The sequence below is a fragment of the Mobula hypostoma genome, chromosome 3, assembly GCF_963921235.1.
Source record: "Mobula hypostoma chromosome 3, sMobHyp1.1, whole genome shotgun sequence".
Classification (NCBI taxonomy): domain Eukaryota; kingdom Metazoa; phylum Chordata; class Chondrichthyes; order Myliobatiformes; family Myliobatidae; genus Mobula; species Mobula hypostoma.
In genome coordinates this window covers 7393963-7419015 of record NC_086099.1, presented here as the reverse complement: position 1 = coordinate 7419015, position 25053 = coordinate 7393963, and the positions used below count along the sequence as shown (strand labels likewise).

The following is a 25053-nucleotide window of genomic DNA, read 5'->3' as shown; positions in this document are numbered from 1 at the left end:
GATACAATTGCAATATAGCACAAATAATTTATCAGGAAGGTGAAAACTTCAAATGAAAGATTTATTTTAACTGAAATGACTGTTTAAAATATTGTATCTACAGGTATAAAAGGAAAACACATGATCTAAACACTCCCTAACTCTCAGACACACTCTCATCCTGCACTGGCCACTTTTCAACTGTTATTGCTGCTGATTCACACACTGCTTGCTTTATTATGATCACTTTTCTTGTGATTGCAAGCCCCTGTTAAACATTGTTGATGTGAAATGCTGCAAGTCCATTTCACTAGTTTATTGGTAGATGGCAGGGGAGCTGCATGGCCTCAGTCATAGCAAGGACTCAGCCTCAAGCCGCGGTGTCATCTGCTTACAGCCATCCAGGAGCGAGGCATCAGAGTTGGTGTGTTCTACCGGAGTGACACAGCATCCATGCTGGAGTCAATGCTGCCCTCCAGTGTTTGCTTGGCAAAGGACAAGCTGTACTGTGTTTGACTGCAGACCGCTGTAACGTTCATGAACTCAGGGACTTGGACTATATATATTTTTGTGTGACGGTATTTTACTGCTATCTTATATGTGCTATGTGAGCCCTGTGCCGTGTATGATTCTTGGTACTGTGTTTTGCACCTTGGCCCTGGAGTAAAGATGCTACATTTGGCTGTATTCATGGGTGTTCATGCATGGTTGACTGACAATTAAATTTGAACAGTGTCTGTAACGTATACTATTTTCACACACTTCGCACTTTATGTCGACCTGTCAATCTTAAGGCCATGTCACTCAGGGGCTTGTGCCATTATTTTGTGACTGAGTGTGCTGGATAATAACTATGTATGCTGTGTGTGACAATATGTACTCTGTTTTGCACACCCCCACCCCACCAGTGAGGATTGAAGACTTAAAACTCAACAATCCCAATTATTTCATCATTCCCAATACATTCTGATATAGTTTTACAAGAAATATGATCTCCATAGTATAAGGATACTCACTTTAACTGCAGTATTAACAGACACTTCCCGGATATTAGACAAGGGTGGATAAAGGCGCCCTTCAGCCAGTTCATCGTTGGTCACCTGCTGAGCAAGTGCCTGCACAAAATTTACATATGGAATTATAAGTATAAAACACAAAAATTATAATGGATTTGATAAACTGCAGAAGGACATTTTTAGCTATGTGACTGATTCAACTGTAAACCAAATACCAGTAATTAATGCAGTTTTGGATTAATAACACAATATCACCACCAGGTTCAAGAACAGTTATTACTCCTCAACCATCAGGCTCTTGAACAAAAGGGGATAACTATCTGGTTTCTGGTGTTCCCAGGACCAATGGTTTCACTTTCAGGACCCTATCTCGTCATTTCATGCTCTTGTTATTTATTGCTATTTATTTATATTTGCATTTGCACAGTTTGTTGTTCATTGACACCGTTTACAGTTACTGTTCTATTGATTTGTTAAGTATGCCCGCAGGAAAAAGAACCTCAGGGTTGTATGTGATGACATGTGTGTAGACTGATAATAAATTTTACTTTGAACTTTTGATTACATTGTGTTAATCCATGAAAATCATAAACCATACACATAAGACTTAGGAGCAGAATTAGGCCATTTATTCCATCGTGTCTGTTCGGCTGTTCAATCATGGCTGACTTATTATACCTCTCAAACCCATTCTCCTGCCTTCTCCCCATAACCTTTGACACCCTCACTAATCAAGAAACTCTAAAGAAATCCCTGTTTCCTTGTTTCTCTTCCAATCTTCTTTCCTCTCCTGAAGTTGCTAACCTTGCTGTTGTGGTGGTATAGTTCTACGGGTGAAGTTCCACGGCTCTTCACCCAAGTGATCACTGGCAATCCATGGGAGCCCTGGCTAAATTTGCTTCTTTAATGAATACACGTAGAGTAGGCCCTTCCGGCCCTTTGACCCAGGCTGTCCCAGCAACCCCACAATCCAGATTAACCCTAACCTAATCACTAGACAATTTTTATAATGACCAATTAACCTATCTGGTATGTTACTGGACAGTGAGAGGAAACCAGAGCACCCAGGAAAAATCCATGGGGAGGACTTAGAGAGTCCTTGCAAAACGGCACCAGGATTGAACTCTGAACTCCAGAAAGCCACAAGCTGAAAAAAACATTATGCTAACTGCTTCACTACCGTGATCTCCTTCTTCCTCAGTCCCTCTTGGTGCAAGGCATAAAAGCTTATAGTGGTGATCAGAACTTCACTGGAAGCTGGACAGTGCCTTTTACTTATTCAAAGTGCAAAGTAAATTTATTACCAAAGTACGTATTTGTCATCATAGACAACCTTCAGATTTATTTGCTTGCAGGCATTCAAGTAGAACAAAGGAATACAATTCACTACAAGCATTGCATTCAGGAAGGGGAGAGATCCTTTTGCTAGCCCTGGTCCAAAATATATGTCTTGCCTGTCTCAAGTTTCTCCAAATCGTACTTTTATATATAGGCATCCGTTAGTCTTGTGAGACCATGGATTTGCGCCTTGGAAGGTTGTATGGAAGACCAGCAGTTGCCCATGCTGCAAGTCTCTCTTCTCCACGCCACCGATGTTGTCCAAAGGAAGGACATTAGGGCCAATACAGCTTGGCACCGGTGTCGTCGCAGTGTGGTTAAGTGCCTTGCTCAAGGATACAACACGCTGCCTCAGCCAAGGCTCGAACTAGTGACCTTCAGATCACTAGACGAACGCCTTAACCACTTGGCCACACACCAACACTAGTGTTGCACTTAACCATACTAATACAGTACAAGTGCATCTACTTTCTGAGAAGTTTGTGTAGGTTCAGCTTGTCATCTAAAACTTTGACAAACTTCTGTAGATGCACACTGAAGAGTATCCTAGGTAGTTGCATCACAACCTGGTATAGAAACACCAATGGAAAAGTGTAGAGGAAGTGGTGGATACACCCAGTCCATCACAGGCAAAGTCCATCCATTGGGTGAATTTACTCAAGAGTGCTGCCACAAGAGAGCAACATCCATCATCAAAGACCCCCACCATCTAGGCTATGCTCTCTTCTTGCAACTCCCTAAAGGAAGGAGATGCAAAAGCCTTAAGTCAACACCACTAGGTTCGGGAACAGTTATTACCCTACAACCATCGGGCCACTGAACCAACATGGATAACTTCACTCTGAACTGATTCCACATCCTGCAGACTCACTTTAAAGGATTCTACATCTCATGTTCTCAATATTATTTATTTTTTAATTCGCATAATTTATCTTCTTCTGCACATTGGTTGTTTGTCAGACTTTATGTATAGCTTTTCATAAATACTACTATATTTCTTTATTTTCCTGTAAATACCTGTAAGAAAAATCTCATACTAGTATATCATACTTTGTATTAATCTGATTGAAATGCATAGTGGCTTCAATGCTTGAAATTAGGCCCAATGATATCACTGGAAACTAGCCAATTCATGTAAAGAAAACAAAGCCAGTTTCAGACTGGTGCATGGCATTGCTGACTAAAATATTAAACCAGCTCTTTTACACAAGTCCAAAGCTGAGAATGCTAACACCTTTTGGTTCCGTAATTAACCCAGCAGCTCTTAACTGTTATCCCCAAGAGGACCACAGCCTTGTCATGGTTTGGAGGCTTATGTGCGTCAATGACCCGGAGAGCTATGTTGGCTCAAGTCAAGGCTTTGTGCTTTGGCTTTTGGTAGACAGGTCAAAGGATAGAGACCAGACTAAGAGTGATCCACCGGTCCTCTGTGTTTGGGGGTTCAGCTCAGGACTTACAACCCTAATTGGTAAAACAAATCTGTTACAGAAACAGCAATGAAGAATCCTTCTACATCTGTGTGCAACGGTATTCCTGAATCTCCACCTGGACCTTGCATGACTGACAGCAGTGAAAACTGAGAGGAAGCTACTGACACGATGAAGGAAGCTATGAACACCGACAGAGATAAAGGACCTGCTATGCTGCCCTAAACACCAGCAGCATAACGGGCAGTAAGTCTTAAATGTTACACAAATTTAGAAATATAGTAAGCAATTTAAATATTACACCCAAAAGACCATTTCAGGAAATTATGCAGTTAAATGCTAAAACCAAAGGAAAATGGAAAGCAAATTCTTCCCAAGTATCTGGGTGAGTATGGTCAAATTCATAGTGGGATTTTTTATGGCCCTGAATGGAGAACGTGGACTTTGACAGAATGGGCATATGAATGTTACATTTTCAATAATAGGAAATAAAAATGTAATATTGAGCCAAAGGTTTTATTTTTCAAATTATAAAATGAGTTAAACTAATTGCCTCCATCCATTGAAACTCATTCTAAATAGGGACTAATTTACTGTTACTCATTTTTATGCACACATTCTTTCTCTCACTCTCCTTTTTCTTCCTCTGTCCCTCTAAATATACCTCTTGCCCATCCTCTGGGTCACCTCCCCCCGTCTTTCTCCCTAGGCCTCCTGTCCCATGATCCTCTCGTATCCCTTTTGCCTATCACCTGTCCAGCTCTCGGCTCTATCCCTCCCCCTCCTGTCTTCTCCTATTATTTTGCATCTCCCCCTCCCCCTCCAGCTTTCAAATCCCTTACTCACTCTTCCTTCAGTTAGTCCTGACGAAGGGTCTCGGCCTGAAACGTCGACTGCGCCTCTTCCTATAGATGCTGCTTGGCCTGCTGCGTTCACCAGCAACTTTGATGTATGTTGCTTGAATTTCCAGCATCTGCAGAATTCCTGTTGTCAGGGTTCCCAACCTTTTTTATGCCATCTACCCCTATCATTAACTGAGGTTGGGAGCCCCTGCTCTACAGCCATCTGAGGATCCACTAATAAACAACCCCTTATGAGAACATAATACTCCACTTGAGTGTTACTATTGCTACTGCTACTAAAGCACCCTCCTTAGGGACAGTAGAGGGAGCTAAAGCATTGGTGTAGTTACTGAACACAGCAGTGCTCAATGGAGCTGTGCAGCAGAAATGCTGGAAAATGAAGCTGAAGAATGGCAACTGGAGAAGGGTCTCAGGTTGGGGCTGCACTGTTGATTGAGATTCCGTTAGTTTTTATACCTCCTTTTCCTCAAATGAACTGGAATCATATTTTGTAAGAGAAAACATCACCCCTCAAGAAAAAGTAATGTATTCCACAGATGTTAATTATGTCTCTATCACAAACCTTTGCAGCTTCCAAGAAAACTTCATCGCTGATTTTACGAACCCCTACGAGGGTAACGGCTAGTGCAACACCTGCAACACAATCATAACTTCAATGACCAACGTCAAACTGGATCTGAGCAGAAATGGGAGGAAACTTTCACAGTATATTCTACATGTAATCAGCTATGCAAATAGCAATTAGACAATGTTTCAGACATCAGAACACCATAATTTCCAATAATCTCTTGAAAATATCCCAACCTCAGTAGTTGGGAAAGTGTTGGAGTCTATTATTAAGGATGAGGTTTCGGGATACTTGGAGACTAATGGTAAAATAAGTCAAAATCAGCATGGTTTCTGTGAAGGGAAATCTTGCCTGGCCAATCTGTTAGAGTTCTTCAAGGAAGTAACAAGCAGGGTACACAAAGGGAAGGCAGTGGATGTCATTTACTTGGATTTTCAGAAGGCGTTTGATAAGGTGCCACACATGAGACTGCTTAATAAGATAAAATCCTGTGGCATTACAGGAAAGATATTAACATGGATACTGGAATGGCTGACAGGCAGGAGGCAGCGAGTGGGTATAAAGGGGGCCTTTTCTGGTTGGCTGCCAGTGACTAGTGGTGTTTCTCAGGGGTCAGCATTGGGACTGCTACTTTTCACAATGTTTGTAAGTGATTTGGATAATGGAATTGAGGGCTTTGTGGTAAAGTTTGCAGATGATACAAAGATAGGTAGAGGGGTAGGTAGTGCTGAGGAAACAATGAGATTGCAGCAGGAGTTAGACAAATTGGAAGAATGGACAAAAAAGTGGCAGATGGAATACAATGATGAAGCATTTTGGTAAAAGGAACAATAGTGTGGACTATTATCTAAATGGAGAGAAGGTTCAAACATCAGAGGTGCAGAGGGACTTAGGAGTCCTCGTGTAAGACTCCCAGAAGGTAAATTTACAGGATGATTCTGTGGTAAAGGCGGCAAATGCAATGTTGATATTTATTTCAACTGGAATAGAATATAAAAGCATGGAGATAATGCTGAGGCTTTATAAGAGACTAGTCAGGCCACACTTGGAGTATCGTCAACAGTTTTGGGCCTCATTATCTCAGAAATGATGTCATTGGAGAGTCCAGAGAAGGTTCATGAGGATGATTCTGGGAAAGAAGGGGTTAACTTATGAGGAGTGTTTGGCAGCTTTGGGCCAGTACTCAGTGAAATTTAGAAGAATGTGTGCAGATCTCATTGAAACCTACCAAGTGTTGAAAGGACAAGATAAGGTGGATTTGGAGAGGATGTTTCCTCTGTGGTGGTATCCAGAACTAGAGGGCACAGCCTCAGAACTGAAGAGTGACCTTTTAGAACAGAGGTAAGGAGGAATTTGGTTTAGCCAGAGAGTGTTGAATCTGTGGAATGCTCTGCCACATACTGTGGTGGAGGCCAAGTCCATAGGCATACTTAAAGCGAAAGTTGATAGCTTCCTGATTGATCAGAGCATCAAAGGATATGGCGAGAAAGCAGTGCATGGGGTTGAATGGGATCCAGGATCAAACATGATGGAATGGCAGAGCAGACTCGATCAGCTGAATGGCCTAATTCTGCTCCTATGTCTTATAAGACCATAATATATAGGAGCAGAAGCAGGCCATTCAGCCCATCGAGTCTGCTCCGCCATTCAATCATGGGCTGATCCAATTCTTCCGGTCATCCCCACTCCCCTGCCTTCTCCCCATACCCTTTGATGTCCTGGCTAATCAAGAACCTATCTGTCTATGACTTGGCCTACACAGCCGCTCACAGTATCAAATTCCACAGATTTACCACCCTCTGACTAAAATAATTTCTCCACATCTCTGTTCTAAACTCCCCTTGTCCTAGACTCCGCGAGCATGGGAAATAACTTTGCCATGTTTCAATGAGATCCCCCTCATTCTCCTGAACTCCAGGGAATACAGCCCAAGAGCTGCCAGACGTTCCTCATACGGTAACCCTTTCATTCCTGGAATCATTCTCATGAATCTTCTCTGAACCAGAAAAGGATCCTTTTATTCCCACTTGCTGCCTCCTATCAATAAGCCAATGCTCTAACCATGTTAGTAGCTTTCCTGTAATACCATGGGCTCTTAACTTGGTAAACAGCCTCATGTGTGGCACCTTGTCAAAGGCCTTCTGAAAATTCTCAACATCCACTGCATCCCCTTTGTTGATCCTACTTGTAATCTCCTTAAAGAATTCCAACAAGTTTTCAGGCAAGATCTTCCCTGAAGAAAACCATGCTGACTGGAGCCAAGATCTTGTCCTGTGTCACCAAGTACTCCAAAACCTCATCCTTAACAAATGACTCCAACATCTCCCCAACCACTGAGGTCAGGCTAACTGGTCTATAATTTCCTTTCTGCTGCTTTCCTCCTTTCTTAAAGAGTGGAAATGACATATGCAATTTTCCACTCCTCTGGCACCATGTCAGAGTCCAATGCTTCTTGAAAGATTATTACTAATGCCGCCACAATCTCTACCGCTAGCTCTTTCAGACCCCTGGAGTACAGTTCATCTGATCTGGATGACTTATGCACCTTTAGGTCTTTCTCCCTTGTAATAGTAACTCCTTCTCTTCTCTTCCCTCACACCCTTTAACACCTGGCACACTGCTAGTGTCTTCCACATTGAAGACTGATGCAAAATACTCACTTAGTTCATCTGCCATCTCCTTGTCGCCCGTTATTTCTCTGGCCTCATTTTCTAGTGGTTCCATATCCGCTCTGACCTCTTCTTTTTCCATATTCTTGAAAAAGCTTTTCCTATCCACCTTGATATTGTTTGCTAGTTTGCTTTCATATTTCATCTTCTCCTTCCTAATGATTCTTTTAGTTGCTTTCTGTAGGTTTTTAAAAGCTTCCCAATCTCTATCTTCCCACTAATTTTTTTGCTTTGTTGTACGCCCTCTCTTTTGCTTTTACATTAGCTTTGACTTCCCTCGTCAGCCATAGTTGTACTGTTTTACCATCTGAGTATTTCTTTGTTTTTGGAATACATCTATCCTGCACCTTCCTCATTTTTGGATAGATTTTTGCATTGTAGGGTAATTAAAGGTTATGGGGAATAGGCAGGTAGGTGAAGATGAGTCCATGGCCAGATTAGCCATGATCTTATTGAATGGCAGAGCAGACTCGATGGGCAAGATGGCCTACTCCTGCTCCTATATGTTGTAATCTATAGTCCACACTCCTGTTACTGGTTGGAGGCCTGTATATACTGCCATCAGGGTTCTTTTACCCTTGCAGTTTCTTAACACAACCCATAAGTATTCAACATTCAATCCTAAGTCACATCTTTCTAATGATTCGATGCCATTCTTTACCAGTAGGATCATACCATCCCCTCTGCCTACCTTCTTACCCCTCCAATACAATGTGAACCTTAAGACATTCAGCTCCCAATTACAACCATCCTTCAGCTATGATTCAGTGATAGCTATAATATCATTCCTGACGATCTGTAAACGTGTAATAAGATCATTCACCTCATTTCTTATTCTCCATGCATTGAGATATAACACTGAGTACTGCATTTGCTACCCTTTTTGATTTTGCAATGCTAATACACTGATACTCACCCTGCTGGCTGCAATTTTGTCCTATTAACTGCCTGCCCTTCCTGACAGTCTAACTGTATGCAATCTTTGCTTTTTTTTTTTACCATCCATCTTATCCCGAATATCTTCACCCCAGTTTCCATACCCCTGCCAAATTAGTTCAGACCATGGGAGAGGGAAGGAGGAGCACCAGGGACAGGTGATAGGCTGGTGAGAAGAGATGAGGCCAGAGTGGAGAATAGAAGATGAGGGAAGGGGGGAAGGAAAGTTTTTTAAACCGATAAGAGAAACCAATGTTCATGCCATCAAGTTGGAGGATATGCAGATGGAATACGAGGTGTTGCTCCTCCACTCAGTAGCCTAATCATGGCACAAGAGGAGGCCACGGACCGACATGTCAGAACGGGAATGGGAATAGGAATTAAAATGGTTGACCACTGGGAAATTCAGCTCAAGGGATGGACTGGAAGTGCTTGACAAAAGGGACTGCCAAGTTATATCCAGTTTCACCAAGGGGAGGCCGCATCAGGAGCGCCTGATACAACTACTGACCTCAGTAGATTCACAAGTGAAGTTTTGCCTCACCTGGAAGGACTGGGGCCCTGAATGGAGGAGGAGTGAATGGGCACACATTGGCTGCTTGCTGGGATAAGTGCCAGGAGGGAGATTAGTGGAGAGGGACAAATGAACAAGGAAATCGCAGGCAGAGAGTGGGGGGGGGGGAAGAGAGATAAAGATGTGTTTGGTACTAGGATCCTTTTGGAGGGGGGCCTCAGCCCAAAATGTCAACTGTTTATTCATTTCCATCAATGCTGCTGCTCTGTTGAGTTCCTCAGCATTTTGTGTGTGTTGCTTTGGATTTCCAGCATCTGCAGTATTTCCTGTGTTTAAGACTTGTGTATCACCAGCTTCAGTGTCTCTCCAATAACTTCGAACACAGTAACAACATTTCCCAGTTTATAAACCAACAGAAAATTGATTCATTTTATACCAATTTGACAATTCAATGTGGACCTCATTCCTGATGCACCTTTAGCTGTCGATGGCTGGGTGGGGATGTGCTGTTTGCTAGGATACTTTTAATTTGCAGCTTAAATTTGAACTTAACTGCACTTGTAAAGGCAGAACAATCATCTTATAGCCTACTAAACCAAATAACGGCTGATATAAATTTGACAAGGATTAGGAGGGATTAGTGTTTGGATAGTTTTTTAATTTGCTTTTTAACTGGTTTGGCACAACATTGTGGGCCAAAATGCCTGTTCCTGTGTTGTACTCTTCTATGTTAAAAGTGTGTACCTCCACATGCAAAATTAAAATTCAATAAAGCCGATAAGCAGGAGGATAAAGATAATTGAGGTAAGTGAAGCAAAGAGAAAAGTTTTGATCTGAAACCTATTTTAGGAAGTACACAAATGTAGAAAGGTGAAGCGGTCTATGGAGAACATTCCACTATACACTCAGTGGCCAGCTTATTAGGTGGAACCTGGTGTGATCTTCTGCTGCTGCAGCCCATCCATTTCAAGGTTCCACATGCTATGCATTGAGAGTTGCTCTTCTGCACACCACTGTTGGAATGTGTGGTTATTTGAGTTATCCTTGCCTTCCTGTCAACTTGATCCAGTCTGGCTGTTCTCCTCTGACCTCTCTCATTAGCAAGGCATTTTTGTTCACAGGACTGCTGCTTACTGGGTATTTTTCCCCCCCCACACCATTTTCTGTAAATTCTAAAGACAGTTGTGCATAACAAACCCATGTGTGTCGCACGCGTCTCGCTGTGTGTGTGCGTGTGTGTGTGTGTGTGTATGCGTGCGTGCGTGCAAACATTTGGGGACCCCAAGAGATTTGAGCTCTCAAATAACTTTTACCAAGATCTCAGATCTTAACTAGCTTGTTAGGGCTATGAGTTGTTCACAATCATCGTTAGGAAAGGCCAGGTGATGCAAATTTCAAAGCTTTATAAATACCCTGACTCCTCAAACCTTGCCCCAACAATCAGCAGCCATGGGCTCCTCTAAGCAGTTGCCTAGCACTCTGAAAATTAAAATAAATGATACCCACAAAGCAGAAGAAGGCTATAAGAAGATAGCAAAACATTTTCAGGTACCCGTTTCCTCAGTTCGTAATTAAGAAATAGCAGTTAACAGGAATGGTGGAGGTCAAGTTGAGGTCTGGAAGACCAAGAAAACTTTCCGAGAGAACTGCTTGTAGGATTGCTAGAAAGGCAAATCGAAACCTTCGTTTCACTGCAAAAGACCTTCAGGAAGGTTTAGCAGACTCTGGGGTGGTGGTGCACTGTTCTACTGTGCAGCAACACCTGCACAAATATGACCTTCATGGAAGAGTCATCAGAAGAAAACCTTTCCTGCGTCCTCACCACAAAATTCAGTGTCAGAAGTTTGCAAAGGAACGCCTAAACAAGCCTGATGCATTTTAGAAACAAGTCCTGTGGACTGATGAAGTTAAAACAGAACTTTTTGGCCGCAATGAGCAAAGGTATGTTTGGAGGAAAAAAAGGGTGCAAAATTTCATGAAAAGATATTTCATGACGAAGGGTCTCAGCCTGAAACGTCGACTGTACCTCTTCCTAGAGATGCTGCCTGGCCTGCTGCATTCACCAGCAACTTTGATGTGTGTTGCTTGAATTTCCAGCATCTGCAGAATTCCTGTTGTTTGCGAAGATGAAAACAGGATGGCTTCTACAACAGGATAATGATCCTAAACACAACTCAAAATCCACAATGGACTACCTCAAGAGGCCCAAGATGAAGGTTTTGCCATGGCCCTCACAGTCCCGCAACCTAAACATCATTGAAAATCTGTGGATAGACCTCAGAAGAGCAGTGTATGCAAGATGGCCCAAGAATCTCACAGAACTAGAAGCCTTTTTGCAAGGAAGAATGGGCGAAAATCCCCCAAAATAGAATTGAAAGACTCTTAGCTGGCTACAGAAAGCGTTTACAAGCTGTGATACTTGCCAAAGGGGGTGTTACAAAGTACTGACCATGCTGGGTGCCCAAACATTTGCTTCGGGCCTTTTTCCTTTTTTGTTATTTTGAAACTGTAAAAGATGGAAATAAAAATGTTTTCTTCCTTAGAATATTAAAAGAAATGTGTCCTCTTTAACTTCATGCCTTTTGGAAATCAGGTCATCCTTTACTCACTTAGCTATTCACATTTACAGAAATTTTGATCAGGGATGCCCAAACTTTTGCATGCCACTGTGTGTGTATGTATGTATGTATATATTTTTTTTTCCAGATGCAACCTTCATTATTATTATATATGATATAGAAATATATATACACAAAATATTGGGAAAGTTGAGAATGGGTAGCATGATTACATAATAAAACCAATAACCTTGAAAGGAGAAAACTTAATTCCAGAAATAGAAAGATGCTAACAAGTACAACAAGAGAACCAAAGACAACAGACTCACCAGGAAAAATGTAAGCGTTGTTTCCCTGGCCTGGTCGAAACACACGTCCATCTGGTAATGTCACTGGATCAAATGGGCTGCCACTGGCAAAAAGGCATCTCCCCTGTGAAAAACAAGCAACAGCTAAAAGAACATTTCAACTGCTGGCAATTCTACTGCTTCTTATAGTTGGCTCTCCAAACAGCTGAAATATTTTATATGTTATTTAAAAAAAATTACAACCAAGAATATACCTGGCTTTCAAAATAAAAGGGAAAAAAAGCAAAATAAAATAGCCATCAAAATGCAACCCTCTTTCCCAGCCCCTTTATGAATGGAGATAAATCAAAGACAAAAATACACAGATGTGATTTAGGAATTAGTGCTGCTACCTCACAGTCCCAACGATGAAGGATCAAACCTGACCTCGTGAGGTTTCTATAGAGTTTCCACCTTCTCCCAGGCCTTGTAGGTTTCAGATTCAGATTTATTTATTTATCACATGTACACTGAAACATACGGTGAAATGTACTGTTGCGTTAACAACCTACACATTCAAGGATGTGTTGGGGTTAGCTTTCAAATGTCACCACATATTCCAGCGCCAACACAAAATGCCCATAATGTTCAGCAGAACAACCCAGAACACAACAAAACAGAACATATCAAGCAACAATAGCCAAACAAGCCCCACTTCTCCTCATCAACCACCCACTAACCCACATACATATAGTCCTCTAACCCAGAACATGCATTCTTCGGTCTCCTGCAGATTAGTAGATTCACAGACTTTGGGTCTTCGACCTCCCCGTCAGACTCACAAAGATTCAGACTCAAGGCTCCATCATCAGGCCTCAATTTCTGGAATTCCAATCACCTTTGGGATCGATCTTCCGCTGAATGAGATCTCTAGATGAAAACCCGAACTCCAGACAAGCCAATGATGGGACCCTGAACACTAGGCTATGAACTCCAGTCTCAGCTTGCTTTTCTGGAGGTCCACCAACCATCGTCCTCACTGGTCTGCTGGCCCGAAATCCAACCATGTCCATGTCACTGGCCTTTGAATGCAGAGCAGAGGCTTGGAATCCCTCATTCCCCACATCCTTGACCCTGAATCCTAACATGACCCCCAACCTGTCCCCAAAACCACCCTACAAACCTAAAAATCAACTGAGTCTGACCTTGATTGTCAACACAAGTATAACAATTGTATTTGGCAGAGACTCATCCAGACCAGATTACAGAGCACATGCTTTAGTGTGCCAAACTTCCTACAAAAACAACAAACAGCCTGGCACAATTCTATTTAAAGATTATCAAGACTGGTGACAAATCCATTTTCAACAAGGTCCCATGTTTCTCCAACACCATCACAGGCAGAGTGTAAAGGTGACACGGCAGCACAGCCATTCGATCACACCTGACCAGTTGAGTGATCACGGTCTCTGGATTAATAATCCAGTAACATATGCTGTATTATGGGTGCCACAGAAGCGTAGCTGCTAGCGCGATGCTATTACAGCTCAGGGCATTGTAGTTCAGAGTTCAATCCTGACTTCATCTGTAAGGAGTCTCTGCACCTCTCCCTGTGGAATGCACGGGCTTCCTCCCACAGTCCAAAGATGTACCAGTCAGTAGGTAAATTGGTCATTGCAAATTGTCCCATGAGTAAACTCAGATTAATGAGTGGGTTGATGCACAGCGCGGCTCAAAGGGCCAGAAGAGCCTGTTCTGCGCTGTATCTCAATAATAAGTAAATACTATGATGTTCTCTGTTAGTGGATCATTTCAGAACAATCTTCAAAATTTAAAGTTGGCAGGTGATATGGGGTCTTTGAATAGTTTGTTATAACCGCAGGATTTGGGGAATGAAGGGCTTTGGTCCGTGTGCAGATCAATGGGACTAACTGTTTGACACTGACTAGATGGGCCAAAGGGCTTGTTTTTGTGCTGTAGTGTTCTTTGACTCTAAAAACAAATGAACTCTCCATCAGATTATAATCAGAATCATAGTTAAGATCACTGGCACGCGCTGTGAAATTTGTTGGTATGCGGCAGCAGTAAATTGCAATATATAATAATAAAAACTATAAATGACAATCAGTATGTTAAAAAAAATTAAATTAAATTAGTGCAAAAAGAGAAGGACTGTTTACTGAAGCACCCATGGCTGTGACAGTGGACTTCAGCTGTAGTAGTCTTAAACAGGAATATGTGATGATTCCTATCAGGGCTGCACGCAAAGTCGCCAGTAAAAGGCGCCATCGTGACATAGATTAGATTCTATGCACAAATCTCAAGATTGGTTCTTGAAACCAAAAATTAACTTGCAGGATGAAGGAAAGTAGTAGATACCACTTCAGCAAGAATTTTAAATTATAGAAAGCATACATAAAAATAAACTTCTGAAGACATGGATATACAAGCCAACATTAGATGGTGTGAAAGAAAAGAGTGACAACAACCCATAATACCTCCGTAAAAGTGTATGCCTCTTCTGCAGTACATTCAGCTTGAGTTGTTGGATTACTCAATGCAAAAATTATAGGACGCTCATTAATTCTGCCCAGGGCACTAATCACTTCTTTGATGAACAGTCTACCAGCACCTGCGACCCCTGTCAAAAAACAAATTAAATAAAGTCAAAGCTGAAACTTTAAGAAAATAAAGTTAACACATTACACACAGGCTTCAGGATGCTGTCTGTGCAGTGGTATATTTTTAGTTGAGTAAACAAGGTAAGAAAATAAACAATAAATTATACTGAAATGAGGAAGAAGAGTTGGAAGCCGAATAGGCTACAAACACCTTAAGTAGTATTGATAAACACCTGTATGCTCTGGGTAGATTGGTAGCATATAGTATACTTTTTAGGCAAAGGCATAGAACATAAACACGATTCCAGAATCACACAGTATTCATTTGGCATCAGGTGGAGCAATGTATTCATTTTAGTCTCCAGTTTACAGGAAGGACCAGAAGTCCCCATACAACAGGATGCTGTGAGGACTTCTGATGCTTAGTGTTAGATTTTGGTGAAGAATTGTTATTATTCTTGTAGTTTAACTTTCCTATGCATGCTTGTATTTTTATGTAATCACCTATAACATATTCAGTGAATTTTCCAGTATTTATAGCTCATTTGCTTATGTATTTTTCTAGAATCTTCTTAGCTTATAGTATAATTGTTATCACTGGAATTTTTGTCATCTCTAGCCTGAGTGTGAGGCGACCACGACTATTTTCTTCCTTTGTCTTTGCTCTCTCGGCTCCTCTTTCTTCTTCATTTTTCGCAATAAGCAACAAGTTTTATGCCTCATTTTGACTTTGGAAGGATCTTTGGATCGCTCAAGTACGTATCAGGATTCAATGCAAGGGATTTTGAAGACCGGCTGGGCTCAGTTATTGATTTTAGTGAGACAACAGCCTGGATCAAGTTGGTTATATCTTTTGCCGATAAGTATAAATATATTCATTTTCTTTGAAAAAGAGGAGGAGAAGGAAAAATCTATTGGAATTACCTACAACAAAGTTCTATATCATGCTTCCTTTAGGTCAAACTCTGGACATATAGTCAGTGGCCACTTTACTAGGTACAGGAGTGTACCTAATAAGTGGCCATAGGAATGAAACCCAGTGAGGTCCTCGATGTGTTGTGCATGTGGATGCTCTTCTGCACATCACTGCACAATTGTGTTTGGGTGATTGTCACCTTCCTGTCAGCTTGAACCAGTCTGGCCATTCTCCTCTGACCCCTTTCATTAACAAGGGAGTTTTTGCCTACAGAACTGCCATACACTGGATGTTTTATGAACCATTCTCTGTAAACTAAACTGCTATACATGAAAATCCCAGAAGATTAGCAGTTTCTGAGATACTCGAACCACACTGTCTGGCACCAACAATCATCCCACAGTCAATGACACTTAGATCACATTCTTCCTCATTCTGATATTTGATCGGAACAACAACTGAACTGCTTGTCCATGCCTGCATGCTTTTATGCATTAAGCTGCTGCCACGTAACCGGCTGATTAGATATTTGCATTAACAAAGTGTACAGGTATGCCTAATAAAGTGGCCACTGAGCTTACATTTATGACAGTTGGTAGAAAGATTAGACAGAGGTGAAGACATTTTCTGTTCCAGCCAGGGGTGCTGGGAATCAATGCCTGAAAACATACTGCTGAGCATCAGCTGTGCTACGATTTACAAAGCCAAGGACCAAGAGCTGGGAAATGAGAATAATCTGACTTCCACTTTGGATTGAACTGAATGACATTCTAACATGTATAATTTTTAATGAAGTTTCAAATAAGCTCCAGTTTAGTACTAAAAATCAATCTAGCTTTCCTGATTGTAAAGTCATTACAAGGCCATCAGTCTGAATCCCTTGCTGGTAATAAAATAAAAATTGAGAAACCTTTAAAATCACACAGCTACAAAATTTAAAATTAAATTTTTTAATATTTGAGAAACCAAATACACAAGTGCAGATGGCTAAAGTGGCAATTTAATGAAGCCCTGTGTTTTTCTAACATGACCAAATTCTAATCGACAACATTGGGAAAGCCTGTGTTGATTAAAACACGGTTCAAATTTTCAAACTGATGAAGGGTCATTGACCCAGAGCAACCTCACTTTTCAATGCATTGCCAATATCTTTGGTGTTTATTTCAAATTTACAGCAACTGCATTTCATTTTGTTTTCCAATACTTGTACACTGAGGCAGTGGCAGGTTCAGAGGATTTCTGCCAGGGTTAAATGAAGGAAAAAAACAGCAGCCCATATGTCAGGATGTATTGCCTGAAAACAGATATTTTGTTGGGGGTTGACCTACATAGAGGAAAGATAATATTGTTAGGGCACATGTGGAGAATGCTGCCATAGCGACAGATGATGTTGACAGGCCGATTAGTAACAGAAGGGGGTCTACTGCAGCCGCTTGGTGATGGATAGGATGAAAGACTCCAGAGACAACAAAAGCACTTGGCGCTCAAGCTGCTTTATATAGACCACCAGAACCAGGCTGTTCTCTCATCTAAATCAATAACTGAGCAGAAACTGGGTGACACATGAATGAGTGTGCAGGGAAATGAAGACTTAAGAGGTCAGCAAAATGTACTCTAATCAGGTTGTAGGGCATCTCATTTGTAACTTTGGCTAAGATGGTTCATTTTGTGATGGGGGAAACCTAATAGGAAATATTTAACTAGACAAAAAATTGTGGATTTGAAAGGCAAGACTACTTGAGATACTTGAGTAGTGGCATTCTATAGGAACAGAATTTCCTTCACACCCTCATCTTCCCTACTGGGGCACGGGCAGCCAAAAGTAGCTGGCCGGAGTCCTCTGTTCTGGGCTGAGAAAAGTTTAATTGGCCTTGTGGCTTCCAGTTTCACCACACAATTTCGTACATCTTCATGGAGAAGATCCTTCCTTTCCCAGAGATGAGGTCTTTGGAACTTCTGTTGCTCTGGCTTTTAATGGGATGGGGTTGTTGGCCCTAAGCCCAACACTGCTCCTTTTGCAGCTGGGCTTAGGCTCATCCTTGGTGGAGGTACATGAACAAGATACCATAAGACCATACAACATAGGAGCACAATTAGGCCATTTGGCCCATCGAGTTTGCTCAGTCATTCAATCATGGCTGATCCTTTTCTCCCCTCCTCAGCCTTCTCCCTGTAACGTTTAATGCCATGTCCAATCAAGAACCTACCAATCTCTGCCTAAATACACCCCAGCAACCTGGCCTCCACAGCCGCCCATGGTAGCAAAATACACAAATTCACCACCCTCTGGCTAAAGAAATTTCTCCGTGTCTCTGTTTTAAATGAACACCCCTCTATCTGAGGCTGTGCCCTCTTGCCCTAGACTCTCCCACCATGGGAAACATCCATTCCACATCTAATCTGTCTAGGCCTTTCAACATTTGAAAGCTTCAATGAGATCTCCCCCCCCCCGCCCCCCCATCCTTCTAAATTCCAGCGAGTACAGGCCCAAAGCCATCAAACATTCTTTGTATGATAACCCTTTCATTCCTGGAATTATCTTTATTAACCTCCTCTGAATCCTCTTCAATGCCAGCACATCTTTTCTTAGATAAGGAGACCAAAACTGTTCACAATATTCAAGATGAGGCCTCACCATTGCCTTATAAAGCATCTGCATCGCATTCCTGCTCTTGTATTCTAGACCTTTTTAACTGAATGCTAACATTGCATTTGCCTTCTTCACCACTGATTCAACCTGCAAGTTAACCTTTAGGGTGTTCTGCACAAAGACTCCCAAGTCCCTTTGCATCTCAGATTTTTGGATTTTCTTCCTGTTTAGAAAATAGTCTGCACATTTATTTCTTCAACCAATGGGCATGACCATGCATTTTCCAACTTGCTTCAATATCACAGTGGCATAACACAATGCTATTGTAGCTTAGGGCGTTCCAGAGTTCAGTGTTCATTTCCACCGCCATCAGAAGGGGGGTTGTACATTCTCCCGTAAACTGCGTGCGTTCTCTCTTGGTGCTCCAATTTTCTTCCACATTCCAATGATGTACAAGTTAGTAGGTTGATTGGTCATTGTAAATTGTTCTGGGATAAAGCTAGTGTTAAAATAGGTGGGTTGCAGGGTGGTGAAGCTCGTTGGGCCAGAAGGGTCTGTTTTGCACTGCATTTCTAAATAAATAATATATACAAAATGGCAATATAATGCCCACATTGCCCAAGAGCACTGTAAAACTGTTCAATACTCCCAAGCATTTCCTTTTAAGTATTCAAAAAAAATCCCCCAATACATATATTCAATATTTAAACCTTCTTAATCAAAATACCACTCAAATTAGTTTCTAAAATCTACAAGTGAAGCCATTTTTTAGTTTTCAACATTTCTGCTGAAGTTTCTACCACTTACCTATAATAGCAGTGGGCTTGAGTATGTTGACTGCATCCAGAAATGTCTTGGCTGATTGATCAGGTGCTGGATGGGCATATGCTTCCTGGTGGCCCTCTATCGCCTCTGAACGACCCTGTAGTCAGAAGCAGCATCATTTAGAGTCAGACGTACTATAGACAACATTCTAACTGGTTGCATTACCATCTGGTATGGAGTGGCCACTGCACAGGAGCAGAGAACACTGCAGGAAGTTGTAAACTCAGCCAGCTCCATCATGGGCACTAGCCTCCCCATCTTCAAAAGGTGACACCTCAAAAAGCTGACATCTGTCATTAATGATACCCATCACCCAAGATATGCCTGCCCTCTTCCCATTGCTACCATCAAGGTGGTGGTACAGGAACCTGAAGACAAACACTCAATATATACCAGTGATATTAAACCTGACTCTGAATCAATGTTTTCCAATGCATCTGTATGTCCTTGACATTTAATAACATGCAAAATAATTACTCTGATTCTGATGAACAACTACAGACAAGCCACTTAATCTCAGCTCAAATTCCCAACATATAAAGAGAGATTAAATATTTAAAAATAAAAGAGTTACTCTCTATTCTTTCCCCATTGGACTTGCCAAGCGAGAAGACAATAAATTAGAAATTTGATAGTCAGATGTATAGGATGAAGAAGCTTTGCTGGTTTTTGACAATGAACTGCATCAGATATCCAGGTTCATATCCACAACAAAATTCTATTTAAAAAGCTACTTCCAAGAGCTATAATTGAACACAAATAATCTAGGAAATGAAAGGGTTAATAAATGAGCTGCATTTGATGGCTCTGAGCCTGTACTCGCTAATATTTATGAGAATGAAGGTGGGATCTCAGTGAAATCTATTGAATAGTGAAAAGCCAAGATAGAGTGGATGTGGAGGGAATATTTCCTATAGTGGGGGAATCTAGGACCAGAGGGCAGTCTCATAATTGAAGGACATCCTTAGAACTGAGGTGAAAAGGAATTTCTTTTGCCAGAGAGTAGTGAATCTGTGGAGTTCACTGTCACAGGCTGATGTGGGTGTCATTTCACTGGGTATACTTAAGCAGAGCTTGACAGGTTCTTGATTAGTAACAGCGTCGAAAGTTATGGGGAGAAGTCAAGAGACTGGAGGTGAGGGAGATAAATCAGCCATGGTTGAATGGTGGAGAAACTCAACTGGCTGAATAGCCTAGCTCTGTTCCCAAGTCCTATGGTCAAATTTTTAAAAGGCTATCAGCTGTACCTAATAACAAAACTAGACAACATGGTATTTTTGAGAATCAATATTAATCAGAATAATGCAGATAAATGACTATTTTCATAATCTAATAACACTGAATTTCCAAACCGTATTCCCTTTATTTTACAAATTTACTCATGCTCATATTAGACGCCTCTCTAATACAAGTACTTTACTATAAATATCAACCTCTGACACTCTGGGAATCTGAATAACATACCTTGTTTGCTTGTTTAAGTATACTCTGACTTGCATATATTTATTTAATGTACATAGGCCCTTCCAGCCCAACAAATCCGTGTCATCCAATTACACCCAGGTGACCAATTACCCTACTAATCCATGTCTTTGAAACCGGAGCATCCAGAGGAAACACAAAAGGTCATGGGGAGAAGGCACAAACCCTTACTGGCAGCAGCGGGAATTAAATCCAGGTCACTGGCACTGTAAAACGTTATGCTGGTTGCCACACTACCACACTAAACAGTAGTAACTATATGTAGTTAATCAAACCATTAATGTATAAATTAGCTCATTTCTTCCGGAGAAATACAGCAGCACATACAATTAGAGTCACCACATGGGCTCTTCTTTACAAACATTTTCCGGAGAATGCAGATTCAGACTTGCTGACCTGGGAAAGTATTCACAGTGCAACATATATTCAGATTTATTTATTATGTCAAAAGCGGAATATCCCAGAGGCTAACCATTTTAATTCCTATCCCCATTTCCGTTCCAATATGTCAGTCCACGGCCTCCTCTTTTACCACAATGAAGCCACTCTCAGGGTGGAGAAGCAACAGCTTGTATTCCATTAAGTAGTCTCCAACCTGGTGGCATGAACATTGATCTCTCCAACTTCCAGTAAATATTTTCCTTCCCTCTTCTTTTATTCCTCCACTCTGGCTTCTTCCCTCTTCTCCTCACCTGTCCATCACTTCTTCCTTCCCTTTCTCCAATGGTGCACTCTCCTCTCCTATCAGATTCCTTCTCCTGCCTATTAGCTTTCCCATCCACTTGGCTTCACTTATCACCTTCTTGCTTGTGCTCATTTGCCTCCCTCACCATCTTATTCTGGCATCTTCCCTCTTCCTTTCCAGTCTCAGCCCAAAACGCTGACTGTTTATTCCTCTCCATAGGTGCTGCCTGACCTGCCGAGTTCCTCCAGCATTTTCTATGTGTTGCTTCAGTTTCATATTTATCACACATACATGGAAGCATACAGCGAAATGCATCATGTGTTAATAACCAGGGATATACTGGGGTAGCCCACAAGTGTTGCCACATATTCCAGCACCAATATAGCATACCCACAATGCTCATCAGTAGAACACACGCAGCAATACCAACAAAACAAGACAGCAAAAGCAAAACAAGTCCATTTCTCACCACCCTCCCACCCACTCACTTACACACCCAAACAGGCCTCATAGGCAACCTGCTTCTATATCTCATCATAAATAATACATATTGGGGCACCAGGTAACATTGTGGTTAGCACAGCGCTACTACAGCTCGGAGCATTGGAGTTTGAAGTTCAATCCCAGCATCCCACATAAGGAGTTTGCACACCCTCCCCATGTCACGTGTGGGTTTCATCAGGGTGCCCCATTTTCCTCCCGACAGTCCAAAGATGTACCGGTTGGTTAGGCTAGTATTAAATCAGGAGTTGCTGGTGAAATGGCACAAAGGGCCAGAAGGGCCCATTCTATGCTGTATCTCTAAATTTAAAAATAGCAATATTTTCACCAATTCAGCTGTTTGATCATCAGTCATAACTGCATTATTTCTGACCCACATGTGCGATTTTATTCTGAAATAATTGTCCAAGAGTTCATGAGTATTGTTTCTGAACTACAAGACACAGGAGCAGAATTGGGCCACTTGGCGCTTGAGTCTGCTCCGCCATTCCATCATGGCTGATCCATCACCCCTCTCAACCCCATTCTCCTCTCTTCTTCCCGCAATCCTTGACACCTGAACTAATAAAGAACCTATCAACCTCTGCCTTAAATATACTCAGTGACTTCATCTGGATAGCTGTCTGTGGCAATGAATTTCACAGATTCACAACCCTCTGGCTAAAGATATTTCTCCTCATCTCTGTTCTAAATGGATGTCTCACTATTATAAGGCTGTGCTCTCTAGTCCTAGGAAATATCCTCTTCACATCCACTCTATCTAGGCCTCTCAATATCAGAATCAGGTTTATTATCACCAGCATGCGTCATGAAATTTGCTAACTTAGCAGCAGCAGTTCAATGCAATACATAATATGGAAGAAAAAAGAAAATAAAATAATAATCAATTACAGTATACACACATTGACTGGATTAAAAACCATGCAAAAAAAAAACAAATAATATACATTAGAAAAGTGAGGTAGTGTCCAAGGGTTTAATATCCAATGTCAGTGACCACTTAGCAAATGGATGGCAGAGGGGAAGAAGCTGTTCCTAAATCGCTGAGTGTGTGCCTTCAGGCTTCTGTACCTCCTACCTGATGGTAATAGTGAGAAAAGGGCATGCCCTGGATGTTGGAGGTCCTTAATAATGGACACTGCCTTTCTGAGACACTGCTCCTTGAAGATGTCCTGGGTACTTTGTAGGCTAGGATCCAAGATGGAGCTGATTAAATTTACAACCCTCTGCAGCTTCTTTCAGTCCTGTGTAGTAGCCCCCCTCCATACCATATTTCCCCATATTTTATATTCTATATTCTCCCCATATTTTAACCCTTTCATTCCTGGCATCATTCTAGTGAACCTCGATATATGAGACCATGAGACAATAAGATACAGGAGCAGAGTTAGGCTATTTGGCCAATCGGGTCTGCTCCGCTACTTCATCATAGCTGATCCATTCTTCCAATCTCCTGCCTTCTCCCCGTATCCCTGCATGCCTCAAACATCAAGAATCTATCAACCTCTGCCTTAACTATACGCAATGACTTGGCCTCCACAGCTGCCTGTGCCAATGAATTCCAAATTCACCACCCAATGGCTACAGTAATTCCTCCTCATCTCTGTTCTAAAAGGATATCCCTCTATTTTGAGGCTCTGTCATCTGTTCCTTGACTCTCCCACCATAGGAAACACTCTCTCTATATCCACTCTATCAAGACCTTTCACCATTCGATAGGTTTCAATTCAGTCAGTACTGATTGTTCTAAATTCCAGTGAATACAGGCCCTAACGCTCTTCATTGTACAAGCTGTTCAATCCTGGAAACATTTTCTTGAACCCCCTTTGAATCCTTCCCAATGTCACCTCATGCTTTCTAAGGGGCCCAAAACTGCTTACAATACTCCAAATGAGGCCTCAGCAGTGCTCTATAAAGTCCTTGCTTTTATATTCTAGTCCTCTTGAAATAAATGCCGACATTGCATTTGCTTTTCTCACCATTGATACAACCTGCAAATTAACCTTTAGGGAACCCTGCACAAGATCTCACAAGTCCCTTTGCACCTCAGATTTTTGAATTTTCTCTCCATTTAGAAAATAGTCTACCTTTTATTTCTTCTACCAAAGTGCATGACCATACACTTCCCAATAATGTACACCATCTGCCATTCGCCCAACCTCCTAATCTGTCAAGGTCATTCTATAGCCTCGCTACTTCCTCAAAACTACCTACCACTCCACCTATCTTCCCATCATCTGCACACTTTGCATCAAAGCCTTCATTTTTTCCTTGCATTTTTTTTGGAGGAATAGAGAGAGCATATCTGTAGGGTGAGTGTTTTGCTCTGGGTGTCAGATGTGGGAATCCTGGGAATCTTCCAGTCTCGCAGATGGCCACATCTGCACCAGGTGCACCGAGATGCAGCTCCTGAGAGAGCGTGTTAGGGATCTGGAGCTGTGGCCTGTGCAGCTTGTTGGGGAAAGTGAACAGGTGATAGGTAGGAGCTACAGGGAGTTGGTCACCCCGTGGATGCAGGAGTTAGATAAGTAGGTGACTGTCAAGGGAGGGATGGGATGAGCTCAGATAGTAGAGAGCACCCCTGTGGCCATTCCCCTCTGTAATCATTATCTCCTTTTGGATGCTGTTGAGGGGGGTGACCTGACAGAGGATGACCACGGCGAATGGATCTCTGGCACTGAGCCTGGTTCCATGGTGCAGAAGGGAGAGAAGATGATGAGGAATGTGGTAGTCATAAGGGATTCCATAGTGAGGGAAAGAGACAGGAGGTTCTGTCAGCCTGAATGAGATACCCGCATGGTGTGTTGCCTCTCAGGTCGCCAGGGTGTGAGATGTCTCGGATCGGATGCAGAGTATTCTCAAGGGAGAGGGTGAAAAGCCAGAAGTCTTGGTACACATTGGTACCAATGACAGGTAGAAAAAGGGAGGAGGACCTGAAGAGAGAATTCAGGGAGTTGGGTAGATAGCTGAAAAGTAGGACCTCCAGGGTAGTAATTTCAGGATTGCTGCCTGTGCCACGTGCTAACAAGTGCAAAAATAGCATGATCAGGCATGTTAATGTGTAGCTGAGAGACTGGTGCAGGGGACAGGGCTTCGGGTTCCTGGATCATTGGGGCTTCTTCCGGGGGAGGTACGACCTGTACAAAAAGGACGGGTTACACCTGAACCCAAAGGTGTCCAATATCCTAGCAGGCAGGTTTAATAGAGCTGTTAGGGAGGGTTTAAGCTAACTTGGCAGGGGGATGGGAACCAGAGTGGTAGGGCTGAGGAAGGGGAAA

General features: G+C 42.0%; 1 protein-coding gene across 1 annotated transcript in view; it reads right to left on the bottom strand.

Moving 5' to 3' along the window:
* Positions 1 to 25053, bottom strand: part of me2 (malic enzyme 2, NAD(+)-dependent, mitochondrial) — a 112116-nt gene that overhangs the window by 9490 nt on the left and 77573 nt on the right. The window contains exons 11-15 of the mRNA XM_063042618.1: positions 19090 to 19204; positions 14654 to 14796; positions 12198 to 12300; positions 5186 to 5256; positions 996 to 1094 (exon numbers count right to left, since the gene is read on the bottom strand). Coding sequence (XP_062898688.1) covers positions 996 to 1094; positions 5186 to 5256; positions 12198 to 12300; positions 14654 to 14796; positions 19090 to 19204 — 531 coding nt within the window. The remainder of the gene's footprint in view (positions 1 to 995; positions 1095 to 5185; positions 5257 to 12197; positions 12301 to 14653; positions 14797 to 19089; positions 19205 to 25053) is intronic.